The sequence below is a fragment of the Acanthochromis polyacanthus genome, chromosome 4 (genome assembly GCF_021347895.1).
Source record: "Acanthochromis polyacanthus isolate Apoly-LR-REF ecotype Palm Island chromosome 4, KAUST_Apoly_ChrSc, whole genome shotgun sequence".
NCBI lineage: Eukaryota > Metazoa > Chordata > Actinopteri > Pomacentridae > Acanthochromis > Acanthochromis polyacanthus.
The window spans coordinates 24,437,411-24,465,181 of NC_067116.1; the positions used below are offsets into that span (position 1 = coordinate 24,437,411).

The 27,771-nt window shown below is 41.2% G+C and overlaps 1 protein-coding gene across 8 annotated transcripts in view; it reads right to left on the reverse strand.

The window, feature by feature from the left end:
- Nucleotides 1-4,252: 4,252 nt before the first annotated feature.
- The window catches only part of camsap2a (calmodulin regulated spectrin-associated protein family, member 2a), a 53,219-nt gene continuing 29,700 nt past the window's right edge, over nucleotides 4,253-27,771 (reverse strand). The window contains exons 5-19 of one of the 8 annotated variants that reach the window (XM_022192846.2): nucleotides 25,205-25,237; nucleotides 23,936-24,077; nucleotides 23,070-23,209; nucleotides 15,566-15,662; nucleotides 15,229-15,325; nucleotides 15,070-15,101; nucleotides 14,896-14,965; nucleotides 12,562-14,698; nucleotides 11,273-11,406; nucleotides 10,186-10,409; nucleotides 9,535-9,631; nucleotides 8,833-8,898; nucleotides 7,693-7,808; nucleotides 7,273-7,391; nucleotides 4,253-6,722 (exon numbers count right to left, since the gene is read on the reverse strand). In XM_022192846.2, the coding sequence (XP_022048538.1) occupies nucleotides 6,417-6,722; nucleotides 7,273-7,391; nucleotides 7,693-7,808; nucleotides 8,833-8,898; nucleotides 9,535-9,631; nucleotides 10,186-10,409; nucleotides 11,273-11,406; nucleotides 12,562-14,698; nucleotides 14,896-14,965; nucleotides 15,070-15,101; nucleotides 15,229-15,325; nucleotides 15,566-15,662; nucleotides 23,070-23,209; nucleotides 23,936-24,077; nucleotides 25,205-25,237 (3,810 nt within the window). In that variant the 3' untranslated portion in view covers nucleotides 4,253-6,416. Of the gene's footprint in view, nucleotides 6,723-7,272; nucleotides 7,392-7,692; nucleotides 7,809-8,832; nucleotides 8,899-9,534; nucleotides 9,632-10,185; nucleotides 10,410-11,272; nucleotides 11,410-12,561; nucleotides 14,699-14,895; nucleotides 14,966-15,069; nucleotides 15,102-15,228; nucleotides 15,326-15,565; nucleotides 15,663-23,069; nucleotides 23,210-23,935; nucleotides 24,078-25,204; nucleotides 25,238-27,771 lie in introns of all 8 variants that reach the window. The other 7 variants (XM_022192847.2, XM_022192845.2, XM_022192848.2 and 4 more) reach the window with 7 other exon arrangements.

Sequence of the window (27,771 nt, forward strand, 5' to 3'; positions counted from 1 at the left end):
TTGGGCGACATGGTATCCTAATATGTTTTCAGAGCGACCTGCTATACTATAGGCCTTTTTAATTGACATATTACTATGACTTTTTTTTTGTTTTATTTTGCAACATATAAGAATTCAAACCGTTTTTAAAATTACTATGTTTTTACTTGTGCAAAGAACTATTACTCTATGGCCTTTTTTAGACCACATATTATACTCTGTTTTCTTGAATAACATACTATTTTGACAATATACTGTAACATTTTCTGTTACAGTATTTTCTGAAAATGTCTTCAGTGTGACATTTTCTGAACCACATATCATACATGACAATTTTCGTCAACATCCTATCATTTTGCGCTTTTCGAACCACATAATAATCTGTTTTGTTTTTTTCCCCAACATGCTATACTATGAACTATAGACCATACTGTTATTCTTGAAAAGTATACTATACTATGACATTTTCTGAACTACATCCTATACTATGGCATTATACACAGAGTGCTTTGGTTACATGTTGATTTATAATCTAGATTTTTTTCTGTTTGTTTTTTGACAGGATTACCACAGACCTGACTGTGAACACCGTTGACACCCACCTGAGGGAGACGCTGTCTAAGATCTCAAGGCTGCTAGGTCATGGTCTTCCTGGTCCTGCTGGAGAACATCTTCATCAACTACGTCTTCTTTTGAAGAGGCCCTCAGATGCTGCAATCTCTGACCTTAAGGAGGAACTGCTACTTTCACTCTGTAACGAGATGGCCGTTATTTTCAAGACCCAGCTCCTGGTGGCTGAGTGAAAATTTTACATCCATCAAAACGTAACTGCAGACAGTTCAATTTGAGCTGTCGGTCAGTATTTCAAACATGGTGTTCTTTCTCCTTTAACCATCAACACATAAGGACCTCCCTAAAAACCTGTGGCTATCCTAAATGGGCCTTCTTAAAATCCACCATGAGAAGGAAAGATAGGGAGCCAACTACCACCAGGGAAGACCCAGACAACAAAAGAAAGAACATTGTTGTCCCTTATGTTGGAGGTCTTTCCGAAAAACTGAGGAGGATTTTTTCCAAACATGACCTCCCAGTTCATTTCAGACCTGAAAACAAAGACTGGTTCACCCAAAGAACGAAACAGAAAGGCCAGAGTGGTCAGGAATCCCGTGTGCAGCGCGCTCTGGCGTGGCATAGAAGACCGACTACTGTGCTGAGCTCCCTCCCCTCTACCCCATCCTTATCCCAACTAACCTTGTCTCATGTCACGCTTTGTCTGTTGCAGGTTTGTTTTGTTTTCAGGTTCCTTCTCAAATTGAATTCCCCAACATTGAAAGTTTCATTTGGTATAACGAACCTTTTTTTCCATTTTACCCTCTGCGATCCCTACCCAGATCCCAAATGCCCCCCCCCCCTCCTCAAGAAAGACAGCACGCTCCTTGGCGTAGCAGTCAGAGCTGCCATTGGCAGGGCAGGTTCCAAACGAAAAATTAATCCATATTCTGGTTATTTAAGAACCGACAATGGCATCCCTGGAGTGACTGGAAGAGTTAGCCAATCTAGCGGAAGTGCTAATGAGGTCTGCTCTGGCACGGATTACTACCGTCACACATGTAGCTTTGAAAATAAATCCTCCACAAGACACAGAGCTGTAGCTCCGTTTCAGTGTGTCGTCTGATGTTTCTCTGTGTGACTGTGTCTGACTTCCTCTAATAAAATTCTCCTGTTCACTGGGAACTGCAGCTACCACAGATATGAATATCTATGTATGGGTCAGACTGACTGAGAGCTGAGGACTCTCTGTCCCGCCCACATTTACGGCTTCTGCTGTTTACCGAAGCTGCTGCTAACAATGTTAGCCTCCAAAAGTGAAGATAAACTCTACAGGTAAGTCATTTTTGCAACTAGTTGTACTCTTCACCACATCTGGACAACATCACATATAAAGCAGTGAAGTTACTGTAAGTTAACATCCGACCGTAACGTCTGATATAAACATGTTCTCACATCGTGTTTTAAAGTTGTTCTGTAAATCTGAGGTTATGTTTCCTAATTTAGTGTTAACACTGATACTAAATCAGGTTAGTCAGTGTCATAAACTAGTTAACTCTAAGCTGTAGCTAAGTGTCCTACAGGTCACAGCTGATCAATCATAACGGGTCGATAACTGCTGTTTTAATGATGAGCAGATAAATCTACGTTTATGTTCCTCCACAGGACTCCATGGACGAGAAAGGTGCAGAGGTTTTTTTTGTGCTTTTCGGTGCCAGCATGTTGTATTTAATGCTAAAACTGCATGGGGAGCATGTATCTCACATTTGCAAAATCTAGGAATGCCACCTTTCAGAAATGAAAATGAGGGATGCCTACCATGGCTCCTCAGGGACACTATCACCCAAGGAGTGGGTAGATTGTATTTTGAGATAAGCACTTGAGTGCAGAATAATTCAAAATCTAAAACTTATCTTAACACAATTAATGTATTAACCAATTTATGTGTGTATTTATTGATTTATTTAGTACTGTTAACATAGAGTTCTGAGTGAGTTTTTCTTTAGATAGGCAAGTCCATTTATTGATCACATATAGGCTATTAAATGAATGTTTATTAAAACTTAAAAGCATTAAAAAAAAAATAAACGATGTAGGCATTTATTGAGTCACTAAAATACTGTAGAGTCTACGACCACATCAGCATGATCATAAGCATCCTCTGCTAAATTCACAACCATATACTGTAGGAAATCTAGCTGATCTCATCATGATGTCCCTTATCACATCTACTTCAGGAGATGATTGGAGATGAAAAACTGTGACCTGCTGGTTGGGTCCTCTCTGTTCTCATGTTTCTTACATGTTAGTCTCCTGATGCTGCCTTACTTCAGTCAGTCCATGAGCAACAGAAAACAGTTTGGCCTGTACCTATTGCCAGGGGTTCCAGTCTTACTTACGTCTGTACATTTGCAAACGTTTTTGCTTCTTTGGACGTGGTGGACTTTCGGGTGTAGACATTTTAAACCGTGCAGGTGCAGCAGCGCCTGTTATCAGGAAACCCGCGACAGGACTATAGGACTGGGCACACAGAGGAGTCTATCCGCTGGACCTTGCATCTGTTCCTCGCTGCATAGGTCCATAGACTGTATATAAAGTGGACGTAGCATCTGGCTCCAAAATTGAAGTGTCAAAAACTTGAAATATCACGCCGTCCGCTAGGGTTGGCTCCAAAAAGCTTTTTCTCCATAGACCCCAATTCATTTTTGGAAAAAATAAAGTTTGATAGACTGATTTTCTACAGCTCAGGATGTTTTTCCTGTTAGTTTTCATGGTCAAAATGAGAGATCAGGTGGCTGATCTTAAAATAAATCAATACTGAATTTTAAATAAATCGTTAAAGTTGGCGGAGCCAGGGGGCGTGGCTATACTTGATAGACAGCAACAGAAGCCTCTGCGGTAAAATGTGGGCGGGATAAGAGAGCCTTCAGCCAATCCTGCCCCTAGTTGCTCTCCGGTCCAGCCTGTTTGATGACGCTTTTTACGTCATTGGCTCCAAAAAAACAAAATGGCGACCAGGAAGTAGCAAAATCCGGGCTTCATTTTCTCGGCGTTGAAACCACCGGTGACGTCACGGTTAGTTCACGCCTGCATAGGTTCTGAAACATCGTCATGCGCTGCTGTGCATATTTTGAGTGTGGGTGGGGGCGGCAACCAAGAAACGAGGGAGTGGATGGGTCCTGGAAAAGGACAAACTAACGGGTTTCGCTTTGTTGTGGGGAACTGGGAGAGAATCGGGAGGAGTTGATACAGGCAGCAAAGCAAGCCCAAATACGTGACTACACTTTAGAAAACAAGCCCAAAAACCCACAACCCGCGACTGATGAGATTTGCAAGCGACTTTACAGAAAAACAAGCCCAAAGTCGCTAATAATAAGCGGACTTGGCAACACTGCCAGCAGTGATCATATCGGAGTTCATCCAAACGAGGAGAGCAGAGCTGCCTCCTCCATAGGTCCTGTCAATCATTCCAGACCGGACTGTCAATCAATTAGCCCTGCCTCCTGACCTCCCAAAACTTTAACTCTCTATACAAAATTCAATATTGGTTTATTTTAAGATTGGCCACCTGATCTCTGATTTTGACCATAAAAACTAACGAAAAAAATTATATACAGTCTATGCATCGTACTCTGATTGGCTCAACACTTGCTGATGACCACTTCAGGATTGAGCGGTGTATAGATAATGGATGGATTGCTTCACAGTCAATGCCACGTAAATGTTGAGGCCATGCTTAATTTTATTAAATGCAAAACCAAAAAGAAAACAAACAAAAATGAGACTACATGTTCTGCGATATGTTGAATGACAGCACAGCGTCTGACAAACAAAACAAAGTTATCATAGTGAATAAGTAGCTCACATGAACACACTGTACAATATCGTTACAGTTTAAATAATCTTTTACCTTGGCCTTAAACAGCCAAACGCAGGTGGACAGAGCTTTCTGTGGACAAATCCTTTCAGTAATCAACAGTGAAACACTTCCTCTCTGTCATACTCGATTACAGTTTCAAAAAAACATGTACATGCTCTGTTTTGGTCATAAATATCCCCCTGCTGAAAACAAAGCACCATGTTAGCAGATTTATTTAGTCAGAAATCGTACCCGCAAGTGGCATTGATGAGACATTTGGTGGCAAAAGTAACATGACGCCGACACCAATGAAACCCAATAATGAATCTCTACCCGTATGCAGCAACAAGGATCTATCGGCCCTATCCTGCCTTGCATTATTGAGTGAATTTTATTCTGGTAACAATAGAAAAAATAAATCTAGCAAAGTCATCATACTACTGACCTATTCGGGACATGTTGCATTTACAAGCGACAGACAAAAACACTCTTAATGCTTCGTTTAATTCAAAACCCACTTGTGCGATGAACGTGCAGCCGATGCACAAACATGTTGAAAATGACACAACCGTCTTATGATGTGGCTTTTTTTAAAATGAACTGGGTAATATTTACTGTGAGGCATGGTTGGTGCTGTTATTTATTATATTAACAGAATATATTATTGTTTTTAAACTAATCCGTAATCTAGCATATGAGCTACTACCGTTTGGTGCTTGGTGGACCAAAAGTGTCTATAGCTTCAGTTTATAGTGCAGATATTAAGATGGAATGTGGAATTTAATACTGTCAAGAAAGTACAACAGTTTAATTCAATCATAATATGAAGAGAAATACCTCATAAGTGTCTTGGATTTCAGTCATTTTCCTTATACCAGTGGATGGGAGTGTGGTTGTACATTATTTTAAATGTACTGTAAAGATCCTACATGGTGCAGTAGGCAGCATTTTGCAACAACAATAAAAAAAGAAATAATACTTAACTATTTTATTTGTTCACAAACCTGCTGTGAACCAGCAGCATGGTGAGCTACAACACTGGCTGTCAACCTTTACGGCTGAAGCGATGCAAACTAACCAGTGAGTTAACACTGCCTCCACCTAATTCAGATTTTTACTGTCATGCAGTTTTGTCTAATTGCAACTACTTTGGAGAAAGAGGGATTCACTACAACTGCAAACATGACAGAAATCTATTGTTCTCACATTGTACATAAAGAGCAAATTGTCTGCAGGTGTCCTGACCCACAGGTTGAGACGCAGTGATCTACAGTAACGTCCTGCATTCTTTAAAATCACTTCCTTAAAAAGGGTTCTGAAAAAGCTGAAACCGCTTGGCTTTGTTGAGCTGAACACACATGTACTGTGTGGATAACACTAGCTGTATGCAAGTTGGTTTTTTTTTTGGCCCTTTGGAGTTTTACGTACCTTAATATACAAACTGTTTTACCCACAGAGATGAAGAAAAAAGTGTTCTTCCAAATACAAACAAAAAAACCCAACGCTGTTGCTTTACAATCATCTCATTGCACTCTCACGCTAAAACAAAACGCGCATAAGGCCACACATCAACAGGCTAATGCAAACAAAAGTCCATCTGTACATGAATTAAAAACATTCAGTGCTTCAGTGTACCGAGTAAAATGTCCCAGCATTCATACTGTCTCTTTTTTTGACGTTTGGCACATAGAGAATGAAAACAACACTCACACGTGCCTTCATGGACTGACTCAAACCTGACGGTCTCTAAAAACACACACGTGGCTTACATTTACACCATTCTTCAGCAGTGTCATACATTCCAGTTGTTCATTATATTTAAATCCTATCATGTCCGGTCCAGAGTATGCAGGACAAACAAGGACGGGAATGCAATGAGAAAGACAACATGAAAAAAGACAAATACGCATTCATCTAACTGGCATTGCAGGTGTTTGAATCTTCATGGATATGTACAGTGAAGTGCAAACTGAGATGGTTATGCTCCATTTGAGGGGGAAATGGTAATGCTTGGGGGTATCAAGTTCCATTAGGACTGGGCAGGCACTACTTTTTTAGGGGTGGCTGGCTTCTTGGTTTGCCAGAGGTGGTTGTGGATCGTCACTGCGTCCACACTGGCTGACATGGTCTTAGCTGGTATCTGACTGAACTGCTTCTTGTCCGAGTTGTACTTATAAAGGCCGTCGATCATCTTGCGCGTGATGCTCTTGGGGCCGATACCTGCCAGCTTGTTGATCTCTTCAGTCTCAGGGCAGTAAGTGTAGAGAGAGCGAAACTGGCAGCCGGCATCTCGAAACAAAACCAAGAAGTTGTTGGCCTCCGATTTCTCCATTTCCTGTTTAGATCAAAAGAGTAAAGCTCAGCGGATATGAAGGTCACAAATGCTGAAGACAAGCAGAGAGTATAGGGAGATTCAGCTTGTTCTTTGGACTCTGATACTTTGAGCAATTTTTAGGAGCGTGTTTGCCCTGTAAATAAAATATCTTGGTGTATCAGGACTTTTTTTTAGTGTAAAGCACTCTGAATATAAGTAAGTTCACTTCCAAATAAAGACAATAAGTTGCTGGATTCTTGTTTTTTGCCAAATGTTAAGAAAGGCTTTGAAGTTGAGTTTCTCATATTTTATTAATTACTTCCACTGCAGGAGAGCTCAGCTTTTAGTTTATAGAGGCTATAGACAGTCCTCCATATATCATTCCCATTTTTCCCAGCTTAAAACACAATCTAAACTTTCTTTATTATAACTTGTAACAATAAATTCAGTAGTTTCTCTTTGAAAGTAAATTTTATATATGTTTATGTACTACAAAGAAGTGATAGGGGAAATAAAAAGAATGTGTGTCTCTCTATCTATCACTCTGTCCATAAGAGCTCCACGCTTTTACCTCCAGGATCTTGTTCTTCTGCCCCTCGTTGACCTTGCCTGCGAGGCAGCAGTGAGCCAGAGCATTCTGGATGATGTGCTTGTTAGATTTGGCACTGGGCTCCTTGTACAGCTTCGGTCCTGAATGAAAACGGCGGAGAGAACATCATGCTGAGACTGTTTCCATAGCAACCACTCCAGTTATGTCAAAGACAAGACCTCCCTCCCTATTTTTATTCTTTCTTTTGATAAATCATGTATGAAGATTTCTGCTGGTAGCATTTCTCGGTGTTGTTTCAGTTATTCTGCCATAGGAATGTGAGCCGTGGATGCAGTATTCAGATCACAACGGTGAGCATTGTTACGTTATTAGTATCTTACAGTTTTGTCAATTGAATAGAACACATGTAACAGAAATACAGTCTGTACTAATTTGACCTACCTGTGTACTCTGTGTTGGATGTAACAGAGGAGGTGGTGGATCCATTCTCCCAGTCCTTTTCTCCATTCCTGCTGCTTGAGCGACTTGGAGAGAGGAAGCCATCTGCGGAGTCTGGCCTAAAACACACACACAAGCCCACCTTCACCTTTCTGCATGGATGCTGATCCTGAACACTCAGCAAAGTATACTGCAGCTAAAGCAGGGCTATTCCAGCGTTCAGTTTGGTCATCAAAAGCAAAGACTTGGTTTGGGGTTTCAGTAACCAGTGAATGAGCAAAGCTTGCAAGCACAGACAGTGAGTGCAGTTTGGTGCATTTAAGGTCAATAAAGGAGATCAATCACCTACAGTGCAGCACTTGGCATTTACTTGCTCTTTTCATTGTAAGACTGGAAGCACATTATATTACCTCTACACATTGGCAAAGTGATATTTCAGTTTCTGAATGTAAAAAGGGAATACCAATTATGCCACTGGGATTATAAGGAATTTGGAAATACACTATTCCACCTGTGTAATTGTGTGAAAATTCAATGCAAGGCGATCATACCATAAGAACAGCTAAAGCCAAGTGTAGCTCAGATGTGCCTGTAATGCTCTCTGTGAAAGTAAACTGTCCACATTAACAAGTCATTTAGCTTCTTACAATAAGGTCAAAAGTCTAACTTTAAATACATTTATCTTGACATGTTTCAAAAGTTATTTAATGACTTTTAAACACTAGCACATTTTAAAACAGTCTAGGGTTAATGACTTGATAAGATGGATGCTGTATGCAGAGTGACTTTTACAGAACTGGTCTGTGATGCAGTGGATCTGAACAAAGCAAGCCACTTTGATGTTTTATTAGGTGTGAAAAAAAACAGAGGAGGACAGTAAATTGAGTGAGGAAGGCGCAGCAGAGGGGTGAGTGGAAAAAGAGAAGTGATAGTCTTGTGGTGGTGTTACGGCAAAAAGCATAGCATTAACCGGTGCTTTGAAGCCATGAGGATCTTTACTGAAGGGAAAGAAAATATGTTGCTTTTGCTTCAAGTGCTCACTCAATCCTGAATAAAACCCATTGTGAGGAAAGGGTTTCAGTGCAGGATTGGGCTCAGGACAGCGTGAAGCGCCTTAAGATTTAACTGCTAAGCAAAACTAACCTTCTCCTTCTCAGTTTAGGAGAGCTCAGAAAGTAGAAGAGACTGCCAGAGGCTAAACTAGAACTTCTGACAAATGTAAAACAGCACGAAAGACAGTAGTTAAGAGGGAAGACTGAAAGAAAACAGCAAAATGTTAGATCTGAGAACTGGAGTTAGTCCGTAGAGCAAGGCAATAAAAACACAAGAAATAGTCACACAATATCCCCATTAGTACTGACAGAGAGCAATTAGAAAATAAGGAGAGATAAAGACTTGGAATAAAATATGACACATTTTTTCAGGTTTTAATATGAAATTTTATAGTTGGAATGTGGCTTTTCATCAGCTATTAAGCCAAATACTGCATGATATATATACTGTACACCAGAGAAGCACATGGCCTGCCCCGTAATTCAGTGTGAATTTACTCCATATTATGCATGAATTTAATGCTTATGTACAGCGGCTTAGTAACTGTAGTACTAAAAGCAAGTGAACCAGGTAAAAAGGAGGCGTTATTTTCAGCATACCCAGGATGCCAAGAATGCAGGGCTTCTTTGTTTATTTGGATTTTCTGATTTTTCTACACCTTGTGAATAAATCGGGGCCGTGTATCCAAAAAGTATGAAACTTTACGTTGAGATTAAAAGGCTCTATCAAATGCCACAGAAGTCACATTACCCACGTCTGACCAGCACTAACACACTTGCAAAAGCATCTCACCTTGGTGCTCTCTTGTCAGAGTGAACGCTGTCGCTGTCTCCCAGGTTGAGGGAAGCCAGGGACAAGCTGGAGACTGAAAAGACACGCTGCCGTGAACCTGGTTGCGAGACAACAATATGTGGCACAACACGACACAGTTACACACCATGAATGAAAACATCACCAGGCTGCCCGCTGCGTTTTGTGCCAACCCTGTCACAGAGCAATGCAGCGTCAGTGGTAAGAGTGAAATGCTCTCACATCGATAAAATACACGTAAAACCGATGTGGACACAACCTATAATCATGACTAGTGGTGTAAAAATTCACATTATATGACGCTGAATAACATTTACATAAAACACGCATACACTTGTGCTGCATTGCTCCTTCAGTGTGTCAACATGTTAAATTAAAAGCTCTGTCGTATCATTTTTGACATGTTAGTGGTCAGGTATTAACACTGCTGCTTATCATTAACTCTTAACCAAGCCTTTTTTGATTATATTATATAAAACAAAGATTTTTTTAAAGGAAGGATCAGGAATGTGATAAAGCCTTGCTGGCTGTACAACACATTCTCAGGTGGTACAAGGCAGAGTGGCAGCAGGACACTGATTTGACAGATGGGATGAACTTGACCTCCCGAGTGGTGGTCGTCTCTATGGTTACCTGTGGCAGCTCTGACGGGGGTTTTGGGTGAATCCATGCTGTCACGATGGATGGACTTGGGTCGGCCTCGCCTCTGCTTGGCCCCACCGGCTGGTCGAGGTTTAATGACGGTGTCCATGTCCTCCATCAGCTTCAGCTGCTTCCTCCTGAGGTATTCCTGCTTGATGAACTCCCTCCTGGCCTTGTCCTCCTCCTTCCTGACACGCTCCTCTTCTGCCTTCAGTCTGAGCAGACACAGGGTTGGGAGGAACGTGAGGAGAGTGATAAGAAATGCTATGTTTTCACTTAATGAAGTGTGGAGAAGGTGGATGATCAAACAACGCATCAAGAGTTTTCGGTTTCAGCAAACATGTAATTTAGCTCATTTTCTCTGATTTACAGAATTGTAGATAGAACATCTTTGGGTGTTGGACTGCTGGTGACACCAGATATGCAATCTAAATATATTACAATGGGCTTTGGAAAATTGCATAGGCTTCTTACCATTACCACTTTCTGATGTTTTATAACCTGACTGATCATTCTGTTAATCCATACAATAATCTATGGGATAAAAAAAAATCACTGAAAGAAAATTAAGATTCATTTAAAGAGTTTTTTTTGTTTGTTTGTTGTGTCACAAAATCTTTTACTACAGTGACACTAAACCTTAGCTTGGAGGCAAACTTACTTTATGGCTTTCAAACTCTCCAGATCCCAACCTGACTGAGCATCTTGAAAATGTGCCGGAGCAAGCCCGATCCATGGAGGAGCCACCAGGCAACCCACAGGACCCAAAAGACCCTCTGCCAATGTCTCAGTGCCACTCAGCACATTATTTGGCAGCTTAAATGGGACCTACACAATACTGGTGGTTTTGATGGTGTCAAATGATATTTTTACAGTTTTGGAATGAGCTAAATTATGTCTTATTCTTAGATATTCTGATATTTTTCAATTGCTCAATTAAACTACCTACAAAATGAAACTGACCTACAAAACTAAATGCCATAAAGTAAGAACTAAAATAAGCCACCAAATGAAAAAGTTGACAAATAAATTTTAGAATTTCCTCTGACAAAGAGAATGAATACACAAGTCTGCATACCGAGCTTCTTCTTTCTTCTGCTCCAGCTCAGCTTCCAGCTGCATCTTCCTCTGCTGACTCTCCTTCTCCCTTCTCATCCTTTTCTCCAGCAGTGCAGCCCTCTTCTGTGCCATGTTCTCCTCTGGCTTCCCATCCTCCTGAAGGAAACAAAGGAAGCTGCCTTACAGATCTCAAGATAGATTTGTGAAAACTATGCATTTTGTAAGATAATTCATAAAAGGAGCTGTTACCGTGAAAGGTCAACTCTCTTTTGTATTATTAAGTAAGACAGCAAAAAAGGCTAGCGGAGGCAACAGAAGATATATACATACTTTTTTCTGGGTCAGAAAGGGACACATTACTCTGCAGTCTCTTCAGACACTTAAATCTTTACCATGCAACAAACCATTCTCCTCTGATGACAAGAACCGTTGATAATCACCATTTCCATTATTCCATGAGCATAGGTGTTGACATTTCACTGTGGCTAAGACAGTTTGTGTGAATCTTAACTATAACAAAAGAGCAGGTGAATACTGAAGACGTGTTTTGTCAAAGGTCGGACCTGACACAAATGTGTTGTAAATATAAAACCATGTTTTCAATAACCAGACAGTAAAAAAACTAATCTAAATTGACTTCTAACTTAAGTACAAACTGGTTCTATCGAGAGTTGTATTCATGTGAAATTTCATTGCACATCCCTCAGCATCCACTTTCATAATCTAGTCAACCTTTCTCCAACCTCACATTTCCACAGCTGTGCCTGAATTATTCACAACAGCCCCAGTTTCCTGACCTACATCAAAGCCCAGAAAGCAGCTAGCAACTATCTTGGAAACTATAAATGGGAGTTGATCCCATCTTCAGCCTGCATGTTTCCTGAACCATTAATCATCTCATGTTAGGATCAAGAGTTTTTGGTTGTCAACACAAACATGGCTGACCTGGTACAAATATAGAATTACTATTTTACCCTGAGCTGTGTCACAGCAGCTGAAAACACCCAGCGGTGTAAACACCTGCAACCCAGACCCTGCATGCTGCGGTTAATAGGATTTCAATCTAATCGTTGTGTTTGACCAAAACTGTGTTGTCTTAACAAACACTAGTACACTTTTTTTCCAATTCTGTTGAGTGCCCTTTTTTTTTTTTTTGTGCCAATTTTGTCTCCTTCATACATTACAAACTTCAGCTTGGTGCAGATCAACCAGTCATTTGTTTTTAAAAGAGAAGAAGATTGTCAGACATAAAATAAATCAAAGTGTCAAATTCTCTTCATATAACAGTGCTTTGAAATATCAGTCTACCTTGAAGAAGAAACCACGGCATATCTTCTGTTCATCATCCAAGCCTTCCGCATTCCCTTGTTGCATTTCCAAACCGTCATCAAGTGTCAGATCCTCCAGTGGCTTCACGACCGACAGAGGAACCTCAATCAAACTGCTTTTGGCTTGTTCAGATGGTTCTGGCTGGGGAGGGATCTCTGTGGGCATCACCGTGAAGGTCTCTACCACAGGATGGGCAAGAACTTCAGGGAATGACGCCTCTAAAGTGGGTTTCAGTTCTACGGTTGACTTCTGACCTATGGCTTTCTGGTCATCTGTTTCCTTGTCAGAGGTCTTTGATCGGACGTGAGCACCTGTTTCTTGGGTTTGGGCATTTGCATCTGCTTCTGTTGGTTCTCTTTTGTTCTGCAGGTTGGGGGAGCTTGGGGGTGAGTGGACTACACATACGCTCCCCACCTCCCTCTCTGGGGAAAGACATGAATCTGACTCCTTGTTTTTATCTCCATCTGGGGCTGCAGGTGCTGGTTTCTCCCCCATGTAAACGAAAGAACTTGCCAAAGGCTGGGAAGGCGAAAATCTACGTAGCCTTGGGATGCTATCGACAGACTGTGGGGCAGTTAGGACTCGGTTGTAGGGTGCTAACTTGAGCTCGTTGGGTCGAGCAGTGCGAGGATTACGGGAATGGAAGGAGGCAGATTTGCGTTTGATGCTGGTTGGAGAGCGGTGGGTGGAACGGGGAGAGTCGGCAGGAGAAGAGGGTCCTGAGGATCGAGTAACGGCTCGACTGTGTTTCTGTGGTGACGGGTTTGTGTGTGGAGGAGGGATGACCCATGCCTGCTGATGTTGTTGCCCCCTCATGGCCATGATCACTTCCTGCTGCTGAGCCAATCGCTGCATCTCAGTCTGGAGGAAGGCCAAAGAATGGTTGAGTTTCTCAATGGAACGTGTATACTCTGTGAGATCCACTTCAGTGAGCTGAGCATGGCTTTGTCCACCTTCCTCACCTGCACCAGGTGACTTTTGCCAGCAGGAGGCTGTGGTGCTTTGTTCCGCGCCATCAGGTGTGTCTGCCTTGCTCCTCCCAAACTTAAAGGTGGGACTTGTGCTTGCTGACTTCCCTTCTCCCTCAGTTTTCCCTCCTTCCTCTCCACTAGCAGCCCCATCACCTTTTCTCTTCACCACATTGAGGAATGCTGAGTGACCCATCTTTTGCCGATGCCTCGTGAAAGCAGCCTCCACTTTCTTCTTCTGCGCTTCTATGGCTTTCCGTTTTTCCTCAAGCCTCATCCTCAGCTGTACCATCTCTGTAGCCATGACTTGAGCTGGGTCGTTGGGTGGAAGCTGGACAGGTGTGGGTGATGCCTGAGCTGAAATTGGCGGTGGGGTGTGTTGATGGATGGGGCTGTGCTCAGGGGTCGGGGCCCAGGAGACAGATAATGGAAGGCCAAACTCAGAGCCCTCTGGAGTTGTCTTCATAGAGCTACTGCTGCCTCTGCCAGAGTCTGGCGCTGATGGATTGAGCTTCTTCATTTTCTGTTCGGCAAAGCTGGTCATCTTCACTCCTGAAGGGGATTTGCTTTGATTGCTTGGGCAGGGGCTCGGTGTGTCCATATCAAGCTCCATGTTCACAGAGCAGTCTTTCAGAGAGGAATCTTCATCCAGCATGTCCTCTGTTCGGATATGGATGCCGGTGTCAACCTCTGTGGTGTCTGTGGTACTCAGAGGACCTTTGGAGTCCACCTCTGACACTGGGTCTAATCCACCAACACCAGTCCCCAGGTTCTGACTGTGCAGGAAGAAACCATTGTTGATGCCCTCTGCTGGGGGCCTGCTCGGGCTGTGGATAATCTGGAGGGCTTCCTCCATGGAGGGGGTTATTGCCATGACACTTCCATGTCCATTGGCGTACGCTCGCCTGCTTGGCTCCATGCCGGCTAAGCTGTCAGGGCAGCCTTCCTCCTCAATGCCAACACTCTGACCATTCACTGGCTGGAAGGACAGGTTGCGTTTCATTCCACGGGGCATGTGGTGGACTTTAAAACCAGAGCCATCGTCAGTGCTGACAGACCTCACCATGCCACGTGTGGAGGAAAGATGGGCAGGAGCAGAGTCCTCTTTGTCAAAGGGGATGTCAAAAGACACTCCGTAAGGCCCAGACCTAAGAAGGAAAACAGCATGGAACTGCGATTAAATCCACACATACTTAAGCCAACAAGAATTTTAAGGTTATTTGAGGAAAGGTTCTGGTTTGACAGCATCTCAAAACATCTTTCCTTAATCCCTCAATGACTGATTTTCTTGGGGACTGGGTCGTTTAAAAGAGCAGCACATTGCCATGACAACAACAACACTAACCTTTTCTCTTTGGGCCACGTGCCGAGGTTGCCATCAACAAACGACATTGAGGTCGACCTCTTGATCTCACCTGCAAGACACAAAGTAAAAATCAAAAATGGGATTTTGTACTTTTGCACAAGTAATTTTATTTCAGAATACTGCAATTTTGGTAAATAACAAATATTTAGCTACCTGAGTTCCGAGGCTGGGGGCGGAGGGGTAAACTGAAGGAAGAAAATGGCAAACATACATCATTATATGTCTAGATTTTTGAATAAAATGCTGCTGAGCTTATTAAGCTTGTGGATTCCCAGAGTTTCATACTGACTGTCATAATTTAAGCTAACATACCTGGGTCTTTCAGGACTTGGGGGTCTTTCCATGAAACTCCTCTTAGTTGCTTTGGAGATGGGGATGACTGGCATATTCTTCAACAAAGAGGAAGGTTCTGAAGTGTCACAGCAGAGACACAATGATCAAATGATGCTTTTACAGTGAAAATGTAAATGTAATGTACAATTTTCCCCTAGTACTTTGCTTTGTGTGAGTTCTAGGTAAAACACAACGACAGATACCTTTATTTAATTGTCCTTATTTCTTGCACTTACTGCCACTTTATTACCAAGATGACACTAACTTTGCTATTGTTGTTTAAAATGGTATTACTAGGTTTGGATTAAACACTTGCCTGTTCCTTCAATTTCCAGCAGTCTTGGTTTCACAAAAGACGGTTTCACCACCTCAAACCACCAGAACAACTCTGCCATGAACACCAGGTAGTTGTTCTGAAGAAGACAAAACAAAAAAATGATTAAAAACAAGGGATTAGGTTACATTCAATCACTCAGCTCAAAGATACTTTAAAGAGACACATATGTTTCCAGGACAAAAATCTGAATGTGTTCCTTTGCCACTTTATCACTTGCTTTACAATTGCTTTGTATTTATTTCTCCAGCAGGTGTCTCTGTTGACCCCTGCTGTTAATCTGAGGCTGCCAATATTACTTCGAAGTGCACTTGCACTTTCCAGTCTGCACACAAATAATTCACCAAATTACCAAATAAGAGAAGATGTTACAAGAGGAGATACAGTTATTCCTCTCTTCGTCACGGCAAGCTGAGATTTTTTTTTCATGTTAGCTAAGCTAATGCTATCATCATTGTGATTTTTCACATGCTGGATATAATAATCTTCCTCTTTCATGACAATGCGAATAGTACCTGTGCTAGTAGAGAGGAGCGATTAAGGCATTAACCTCATTTATAAAATAGAGGTCAGATGTCTTTTTCATTTCTCAGTCACCATCATGCACCCAGCAGCCACCCTGAATTAGACTGAGTAAGAAATGTTGGAGGGATTTTTAACAGTGCCAGGTCATGTCCACCTCTGATTCAGGTCAACATACAGTGGGAGGTCAAACTGCTCGAGGACACTGCACAGCAAAAAGATCTACTCTACAAAGTCATTCTCTCACCATTACATTTTCCCAAATGCATTGCTGTTTGTTTGCTCATTACGAAGCAAAAATGTGTGGATTGTGCAAACTAATATACTTGTTGTTGACAAACAACTGAATTTGCAGCATGCAGCATTGAATAATAGGGGAAATATGTTGAGATTCCTAAAACAACATCATATGATTCAGCCAGTATGATTGTTTAATTTGTTTTGCTGTCAACACTACAGAAAACAATCCAAAGATGCCATGAGTGATTTGAGCCATCCGCGCAAACAGGACAAACAAATCAAATTCATCCACTCTAAACAAGTTACTTTGAATTATAAATTGAATCCAGCTCTGACTATTTTTCACTTTAATATATTTCAAGAAACTATTTTTGATTAACTGCTCCACCGAATTGATCAGTTTTCTGATAAATATGCCAGCACACACTCACATATGCATATGTGCACACACATGCATATGCAAAACCAGCGCAGTAAAGCAGGGACGACCTTGAGGAAACACACCCTCTCCCTGCCCTCAGTCTGTGGTCTCCAGACAAAGACAATGGTGCATGGCTCAGCTCTAAAGACACCTGATTCACCACTTCAGCAACATTTGCTCTACCAAGCAAGCACCAGCACACATGGGCCATACACAGTCCTCTTAAGCCCTTAAACTGCAGCTCAAAAGCACACCAGGAGTGGCAGAGTCAATTAACACCAGTGACACTGGTCTACGGTGGGTGTTCCTGCAGCATTCTACAATTTTTTTTAACCCTTTCTCCCTCCTATGCACAATGTGCAAAGATGCAAGAATCTGGAAAGGTGTGTCTGCTGTGACAGAATCCTTCTGTAGGGGAACAAACTAGTAGAGCAAATGGTTGTCAAGGTAATGCAAATAAAGCAGAAAAAAAGCTTGACATGCAAACTGAACTCTTTACACGAAAACATAACCTTTGTGTCAGATATCATTTGAAATGTTTAATAATTTTTCTGAGCTAAATTTTGAGTTACATTTGTTCTCCTTAAGATTTCCATGTTAAATAGTACTTCAGTACAGAGAAACTAACAAACACCATGTCAGATAATGTGGGTTACCTTTAGGCGTGTTCAGCATGTGAAGTATTCCTCAGTGAATTGAGACAAATGGAACAAAAAAAGAAAGAGGAAAAGAAAATAAAGACAGAATGAGAGAGACAAAGCTCTCCTCTCATTCGTCCTGCCCAGATTGGAGGCAATAACCCAAGCTTACTTCTCCTCTGTTCCCATCTGTTCGTCTGACTACTACTGACACACCAGGTGTGTGTGTGTGTTACCGCTTAATACCACCCCTCAGCAGTCGCACACACTCGCACAGATCCCTAAACGGCTAACCACTGCACCACACCCTCTCCTGTTTCCCCATTGACCGCCTTTGCTACCTTGTGGGCTGCCAGGTCTGCAGCACTGCCAGATCTGGCTATTTGGAGATTTGAGTGTGTGACTCTCAGGATGAAGACGGGAGCCTGATTGGTGATTACTAAAAGAGAGCTCAGAGTTGAGGCTGGTGGAGTGGTGGTGGTGGAGGGCTAATCCACTCTGCAGGGATACGCACAAACACCCCCCCCCCCTTCTTTTCTGGCCTGTATATGCTGCACATGCACACTCTCACACATGACAGTTATCAGATGCGCTGGCAACATATCGAGCTTGAATGCGTAAAAATAGGAACAGCAGGTCACACATCCTACAAATGATGTTATCCAGCTCAGCAAGAGACAAGGCCAAGCCACACACTGAGCATTCAGAGGGCATTAATCTCCACGATCACCGGGCCAGAGCGTTGATTAAAAGATCTAGGTCCAGCAGGCCAGACAGACAGACTCACTCCAATCTGGAAAACCCACTCTTTGATTTACTGCCAAGTTTATCAGGCTGTGGTCATTTGCTCAGTGAAAAACCTGAGCTTGCATTGCATTTCAAAAAATTTAAGTCTAAATGTTAAAAAAAAAGTGCATTTCTAAAAGTGGCTTCACACAGAAATCCCGTGATGAATTAATAAAAGGGCATCATGATACTGAAAAGAACAATTATTATTCAAACATCACATGAGCGCTTCACACTTTACCTGCTGGTGATCGAGCAGATGAAATTAAATCTAGAGTCAATTTGAGGCACACTGGATTTATCTCTAAAATGTGGCATAATCTGGTATTTTTTAATCGAACACAGGAACCAGTTTGCGGTTAATATAGTCACAACCATTATGTGGTAATTAGGTCATTTGTAATATTGTGTGCTGCTGTTTGTTTGATTACACCTCACCGTCGAACAACTATCATTCATTTCTGACATCAACAATCAGATTACAGATGAATTACTAACTGACTGATCATCGTGTTGAAGAGACAGCTTATGAATTACAGTAAGTGTGTTAATTGCTTTCCTCAGGGCAACCTTAGCATGTCTGCTATGGACCTCCTGGTAAAAAAGGGAAAGCTGGCGAAAGCCCAGAGCTGGTGAATTTCATTTCTCCTCCTTGGATCCACAGATGGTAATTTAGATGCGCTGTGAATTAATTAAATGTAGAGCCAGTAAATGGGAGTGGGTTGATGTGATTTACTGACCTGGCGTCCATTAGGAAAAAAATGGCCCTAAGTAATGCATGTAATGTATGGTCTTGGGGGTTGGGTACTGAAGGCGGGCGTGTTGTCTCTTATTGAGGCACTACTGAACATAACATGGAGCAATGCTAATTTCACCAAATTGAGAGGGAAGGAAACAGACACTTAACTCTGCTCTAGATATTCAGCCACAAAGAAACACAAGATTTGACATGAAGATGCCAGACGGACTGGTGTGTGTGTGTGTGTGTGTCTGTGCATGTATGGGCATGACGACACGGACTCAGTTGTTAAATGTTTACACTGTGAGGCTTCATGCTAAATTACAAGTTTCTGCATTTGATTTCTTTGGATAACTGATAAAATCTTGAAGTGTCTCACTCACACCAGCTACCGCACCGCCCAGCCCGACCCTCACATTTAAACTGCACTGTGATGTCTTTTTTTTCATTGTGTTTTGATTTCCTCCATGTCACTGTTGCTTAGCCAAGAAGTCACATTTATGACCTTTATCTCATGCAAATTTAAACTGATTAATCATTTATTTTCAAAGAATAACACAAAAACCCTCCCTCATTTAAATAGAGATTTGTTGCTTTTCCTGGTCATCTGTAGCAGTAAAATCTTATCTTACAATTTTTTAAAAATACATTAAAAAAAATTCACTAAATATGTTATGTCAAGGACAATGAACAGTTTTCTGGCAATTTATAGAATAAAAAAACAATTAAAGCTGGAGTAAGCAGTACTGTATGGCACTGTTAGGTGAAAATGTCATTCCAAACTTTCCACCTCATAATTCAAGTGGTCTGAGAGGAAACTAGACCGTGCCTCCTCTTGGCTCAGTTTTCATGCTTCATAAATTCTACGCCATGATTGTAGATTTTAGCCAATCACAGGCATTTTCACACAGATCACATGAGCTAGCATAACAGCAACAAAGTCTGTAGCAAGAGCAGGATGTGTTGTACACTGAGTTAGATGTTCAGTCAGGAGACCAATTTTGAATTCAGATGAACGTTGACTTTCAGCTTGGCTGTCTTTGTAGCTTTAGGCAACAAATTTAAAAAAAATGGCAGATTAATCAATACAGATAATAATCTTGATATTACAAGGGGCAGTTTCACCATTTACCATGCAAAGGGGCCATTTGGTTAATTGTCTTGTTCAATCACAACTGAGAAATTTGCCTTTGCATCTTTTTATCTTTTTTAGTTCTGTTTGGAAACCATCAGGTCTAATCAGCTCTAATCACATCTGATGGAAGAATTAGCAAAGGGACACTTTGAGCGGGGTGTAAATGCAGTCAGAGTGTGAGACTGTGTGGTTGTGTTGCAGTGTCTAATCCTGGCATCGCATTCCCAAATGATGCTCCCCTTCTTTGTCTCTTTCTCCCTGATCAGCTTCTTCCATCTCCTCTCTAATTGTTTCAAACTCTGTTATCACTCCCCCTCTCCTCTCCTCTTTCCATTTTCTTCCACATCAACACCTCTTTCTCCTCCCCTCCCCTCTAACGTCTCGGCTTGTTCTCTGTAATGAGGTCTCCATTAGTGCGAGGGACCACACCATGCAGCCACTGAGGGTGTGACTGCCTGGAATATGGGTCAAGGTGACTGAGTCTGACTAGTTCTGTATGCAGTTCTGGCTGCACTGCTTCTCTCAGGCAATAACTCTGGCCTGCTGGGACTGTTTTATCCCTCCTGAAATCAGCGTCAGCAAAATACAGCTACTGGCTGCTTCACTCCACTCAATAGTTTTTTTGACACCATGTGGTTTGTCAATGTATGTGTGTGCTGTGGGCTGCTTGGAGATGAATGTGAGATGGATCACATTCGCTGCTATTTGCTGCAAAATGAGCCATAAGTGCAGTATCCCTCAGATTAGATTTCATTATCATATATTACAATAGTGTCTGTACAATGTTAGTATTGCTGCTACCATTACTGGGCACCTTTAAATCTCTGTTTTCAAGCCTTTGTCATGCCTTTCTCTCTCGGCTCTAATCCTCAAAGCTGCTGTTTCATCCTGTTGGTGCTGCTGGTTGGTACTGCAAAGTAAATTTCTCCTACTTTTTATCCTCAGATATGAAAACAAAATGTGGCTTTCATTAGCAGTAACCAATCCAATGAAAATACTGACAGATTAATTTCATTATTAATTTGATAAATATGTTTTACCATGTCAAATGACTTGTATTTGGCGTGTGTGGAAGACTCTTAGCAGCAGAAAACCGCACCAAATACAGCACATTTTTAGGTCCAAGACACATGTTTAGTCAGTTCAAACAGTCCACTGAGGTTTGTCCTCTCAGTGACCTGCATTCGGTCTCTGCTGAGAACAACAATCCCGCATGAGAGGACATGCCGAGGTGACAGTCAGACAACGTCAGACTCATCCAGACACATCAACTTTTTTTAGTTTTATCTGCTTATGCAGCTCTCAGGCAAAACACACTGAGATAGACACAGTAAGAACAAACACAAACAAGCAGCAGGGAGGGAAGGTTACATGAAACCACCAGACAAATAAAATCAAGCAATGACTGTGGAAGCAGTTGTGCCCTTTATGTGACAAAACAGTGCCTGTGACTGTTTTGGGATGTTGTGGGAATTGTGGACGCAAGTAGACATAATGGAAATTTGATGAAAAGGTGCAGGAACTAAAGTACACAGGCAGCTGACCAAGAAAACATGGCTACAGAGAAATGTTTTTGAGCCATTATAGATCCTTTACAGAAGAAGAACATTAGTCAAAGGGTGGAATAGTCTCTCTACTGTGTGCATAAATGTCTGCATACTGCACATAAATAAGTATAGCATAGTATATTTATCATTTACTTTGTGGTCCAAAACTGGTTTAAAAAACTGAAAGATATCATATGAGAAGAAAACTGTGACATTTAACTTGGAACACTGTCCTCCTGTTTTGAGATATACGGCAATACAACATCTGTGCCCTCTCTAAATACTTTATAACTCAATATAGTCACTTTTGGATGTTTTACTAGATCTGTGGTGGATCTCCAGTGACCTACATATGTTCTTATGGTAGAGGAAAGAAAAGTAGGGCAGGCAGTGAACTTAATGTAAAATACAGAATCCAAGCTGCACTGTAGCGATATCACACATCCCCACACCGAAAAATGACAATCTATAATCTCACATCAGCAGCAGACAGTTTTGATATCACACATATATAAACCTAAGAGATGACTGAAAGATATGTAAGCCAAACTGAGAAAGAAAGAAAGAAAGAAAGAAAGAAAGAAAGAAAGAAAGAAAGAAAGAAAGAAAGAAAGACAAAAAAGCAAGTTTAAAAGAGGATCTGGAAAAGAATGACCAGTAAAGAAAAGAAAAAGTATGTAAAAAAGAAATTAAAGGACATTAATATCGAAAGACCAGTAAAGAGTGTGTGAGTAGAGAATGAAAAAAACACATGCACATGTTGTTAGAGGAGGCTGTGTGGAGCTCTCCAGGATTGTGGTTGGTGAAGAAAGATAGTTTGGATTGAAAGGTTTTTCCACAGCATGACTCACCACACTGGCCTACAGTGCTGCTCATTTCTCTTGTTTCCTTTAGCCTTTCTGACTGGATACCATATGGGTTTCTAATCTGTTGCGTTGAAAAACTTATGAATGAATTAGCCGTGTTTATAGAAATAACCATCAACTTAACTCAGCTGGTGGATTTTTTTCTATTAAACAACCCACAGCTTGGATTGGACTGGTGTTTTTTTCCCGATAATAGTCATTTTATATGAAGTCCCATTTTGCACAGCTCAGCAGTTTAAAGTTCTGACAGACCAGTTAGCTCCAGTACTGTCATGATAATACTAATAAGTCGAGAACCAGTTTCTAGCAAGAACCTCTGGACAACCAAACAGGATCAGCATCGCAATAAAACCATCAAGCCACAACAGAATAGACACAACACAACTAGAGTAGCGCCTCAAAATGCATTCTCACCATTTCCAAAAGGACATCCACATATTGCTTAAAAGTGAAGGGATTAACTTCCCATTTTCTAAGCTGTAACATTCAGGCTCTAAGCTGAACAAATAACCAGCAAAACCCTGCAAATGCTATATTATTTATCTTTATTTATTACATTTTCTTGACAAATGCAGCCAGTTTTGATCAGTACCTTGATGGTGGAGGAGGCATAGAGCATGTCCTCCAGGCTGAAGTGGCAGCAGCTGTTCAGGTTGTCTTTGCAGAAGTCTTGTACGAGCTGCAGGTTGTACAGTCGATCAGCCAGACTCATGTTGTCTTTCAGACAGACATCTGAGGGGACAGAAAAAACCATCAGGTGTCTGGGTCAGCATATAAACTTGATGATTGAAGCTGTTCCCGTTATAACGCCCACTCCAGTAGTTTTTCACTGTGCTGATGGTAATTGTTTAAGATCGGAGATGCAAGCAGTGTGTTAGGAGCAATATATCTTCTCAGAAACTGCTGATGCTTTAAGTTGTACGAATGTTTGACCAATCATGAGAGAGGTCTAATCCCATTAACCATCGGGTGGAGCTGTGTGCTAATAGATTTAAACAACGTTGATTGATTTTTTTTGTTCCTGTGATTTGGTCAGTTAAGGTTGATTTGTGTGGCGTCTGGCTGTGTTTGTGTTAAGTGTCCTTTATCAGCAATGTGATGTGATTATGTTGCCTCTGTTGATTGAGAGTGATTCTTTATCAATTGCATGAACAGGGAACGGAATAAAAAAATAAGGCTGAATAAAATCAGCTAACGATATGAAAACAGAGCAGAATCACGGCTGCCACAAGAGTTCTGTTTTTTTGGTTTAAGAACCAAAAAAGTTGAGCATTTCAGCAGCTTCTGCAACATTTCGGGATCATTTGTTTGATCAAAAGTATAATTAACCTCCTGTAGATTAACAGCAGCCACCTTGTCCTGTTCTAAACCAACGCACACAACTCTTCCTTCAGTTCGCTGTAGTTGTAAAGTTCCTAATGACGTGCCCATAAAGAATGTATCGTGCCCGTTTCTTACCGTCCAGTGGCAGCAGCTGAGGGCAGTAGAAGTGCAGCAGAGCACCAAGGGCCGAGCCATCAGTGCTGTCTTTAAGCAGGTTGTCCACTGGGGGGATCCAGGGAGCCGGCTGGGTCAAGGCCTGCTCCTTCCTGTAGCGAGCCTGCATGAGATAAAATGCTATAAACCAAAGTGCATTGTGTAAAATTACACTGCCTACATCTGCAGTAGCTATTAAGCCCCAAACTGGCCCATTGTTTTCTTTATTCCTCACTAACAATGGCTGCAAGTATATTACAGTGATCCTGGTAACAGCTGCATCTTTAGTGTGTCTTAAAAGCAGCAACAAACACTTTAGAACACAGCAAGGCTTCATTAGATTTACTCATGAATGAAGGTAAGTGAATGGCTCTGGAGCCTTGTAGCGTATGTTGTTTTAAATTGCAAAAAAGAAGACTTCATAGTGAGGCCATTGAAACTGAACAACCAGCCATTATTGGTGTGAACACAGCTGCAAAATTAACTAAAATGACTGTCAATGATTATTATTCCGTCCATTGTGACCTGATCTTGATAACTTGGTCCTTTTGATACGAAGCACAAAAAAATCAACATGTCTAGTGTTTTCTCCAAAATGTAAGCCATAAGTATTTATACACGGCATGGTAAATGAAAAATGGTATGCATGAATTTACAGATATGTACACGTACAAAGAAACGATTTAACAACAGGGGGTTCAGTATTTGATGACACAGAGACTTTAACACCATTTCATGCCAGTTGCTCCCAGATGACCTATTTCGGAAATTGAAATTCTTTACTTTGTATTTTTGGTCAACCCCCTGAGACCTCTTCAGTGATTCCCCAAGGGTGTTTTTCTTCACTGACAAGAAACTCCCCATTAGTAAAGACAAGGAAAGCGTGTTGAAGATACACATTCTGCATTCCTTATGTCTATGTTTCAGTTAACCTTAAGCTCATGGAGCAGTTAATAGAGACTGGAAAGAACAGCAAAGTATAATTAATAGATCTATGTCATTCATGATCTATTGCTTTATCGTACGAGCTAAAAATTACAGTGACAGATAATTATCATATTTTGTTGGGACTGAAAATCGCATAGATGTAGCACAAAGGGATTACATGTTAACTGAAACAGGAGCTGTGTTTATGTAACAGAAAAGTCACAGGTTGATGCACACATAGACAAGACAGAGCGAGGGATGAGGGAGGACAGACGGCCAATACGGACAAAGATGAAAGAGCAGAGCATTGATTAGTTGACTTACAGGCACAAGCTTCATGTACCACTTGGTCGGAGACTGCAGCAGCACAGCAAAGGAAAAAAACAACAACAACACAGAAATACCTGTTAGTGAGATTAGTTAGTAATGCGATTAGTATTACAAGGAAAGACATGACAACTGGGAGGCCAAAGAGAAAAAAAAAGCAGTGTGTTTCTGAGCGCCTATGAAAAGCATCCCACTCAACACAAATAACCCTGAAATTGTGTTTAGTGTAATGTGGTGTTTAGTTCTGAGTGTGTACATTGGGCATTTGTGATCACGCATCTACTGACAAAAGAGCTGAATTATGAATAATAATAATATAGGACTGAAACTTAAAATATCATTTTCCCTTTTATGAACAAAACAAAAGCAACATTTCAACACCATGTGCAACAAATGTGTAATGGGATTGTGGATCCTGTATTTTAGTCCTGAAATGACACAACTATTTGCACAACTTGCTTAAGAGATCTGTTCTGCATCTATTATTAATGAGTTTTGGTCAAAGGGGAATGCGACATCAAAACAGCAGACATGGTGGTAAAAAAAAATTGTAGTAATTGAAAAGTGAGTTTGAAAAGGAATTTACCTGCTATATCCATCATCTATATCCAATTACCCCAGTTTATTTTAAAAAAAAAACACTATATGATTCTGTTACAGCATCAAAAAACAACCTTAGATCCCCAAATTTCCTTCTAATTTGCCGGTGATGTGTTAAACTTGAGAGGGAGCTTCGTGCAGCGCTATATGCCTCCCCAAACAGATCCTCTTTAAAATACCAAAGTGTGTCTCCTGAAACAAAGCACTCAACATTTAATTGTCCATTGTCATGCTATTCAAATGCCCTCAATGGAAAACTCTACCCAAACAACAATCTCACCGCATAAATGTAACCAAACTGTCAGCTATCCTCTGACAATGTAAGCTGATTCCAGAGGAGAGGCTTGCCTCAGTTAACAGCTAATTCCCCACACTACCTAGAAGCATCAAAGAACCAAATGTAAGTGCCACTCAAAGTGGCTGGCAAGTCCTCAACTTCAAAGGCGAGCTGTGACTCGTGAGAAAATACATCTGCTTTGTACTGAAAGCTTCAAAATACATAAAAAAAGGCAAGAGCGAGAGGACGAAAAGATCAATAGTAGCCTTCTTGGGTTCTCCTGATTTGATTAGCGTCACAGTTCCCTGAATAGTAATGAGAGTTACCAGCACAGTCTAATGCCATCAGAGGAACACACCTGATCTAATCTAATCAACAACATATTGGTTAAGCTGCTTTATCTATTTGCCAATAGCAAAGTTTGTTGAGTTTATTAGATACAGTACACTTCTAAAAGAATACTCACTAATGCCAGTTTGGTCGTAGAACTAAAGGTGAACAATCACTCCACTTCTCATGCATTTTATCCTTCTTAGTGCAATTTATTGACAGTAATTAAGTGAACCCACCCGCATGCATTATTTCTACCTTATGACTTACATTATGTTCTCAAAGCATATGTGAGCTTCTTTCATTTTTTTTTGTGCTTTCAGAAAGTACTTTTGTCACTACTTTCTCTTACACTGATTTATGACACGTAACAAGGAAATAAACGTAGTGCTTCTCTAGGAATACCCGGACCTTACAGATTAGGATTCTTGACCGCAAAGAACTGCTGCAGTGAAATGAAATTCAGTGGCAATGACACGGTGTTTTTGTAGACAGAGAAAGAGAGAAACAAACTGCCCCTCACACCATGTATCAAGGCCAAATGGTAAAAAAGCTGCACTCCTCAGAACATAACCTCTCAATGTCAGCACAGACCTACAGGCCAAGTTGAACATTTGGTTGGCAGGAGGGAGGCATGGCAGAGACGGAGGAAAGACATTTGATCATTTCTCTGGATGTCATTCAAATTTTGTTTCTAGAGATGCAGTACAATACAATATACATACATTATATAATTATCCTATTTTACCTTCTTTTTATGCTTTTTTTTGTTACATCAGGCACTGTAAACTAGTTTACTTATCAGGAACAGTGGAGCAGTAATGCTGATTTTTAAAGTTTATTTTAAATCTGAGGGCACTGCTATGCTTATAAAGAAGATTTTAACATATTCATGTATTATAATAAGACCAGTAAAATGAAATAGTGACAGATGGAAGTGACTGAACTGTTGTGATAACATGTGATGAGTCCAGTGGTTAGTAAAGCCCACAAATCGCCTGTTCAGTGGTCAGCCTGAACTTTCGCTGCCACGTTATTATGAATACAAACTTCAAACCCTGCTGGCCCAGTTTGAGAATAAGATGAAGGAAATGAAGTCTGTCCACATCTAAAGTGATGATTAAAGACTGGCTAAATCTGTTAAAACCACCAAGTGAACCCCTGGGGAGAGGTAAGGCCCTCATCTATCATCTCCTTACAGCAGAGCACACACACACACACACACACACACACACACACACACACACACACACACACACGCTTTTTACATGCAAATACACATGCGCTCTGCCCTGCACAGCTTCAATCATACCACGACTCTTTTTCTCTTTCTACCAAAGTTCATCCTCTCATCCAG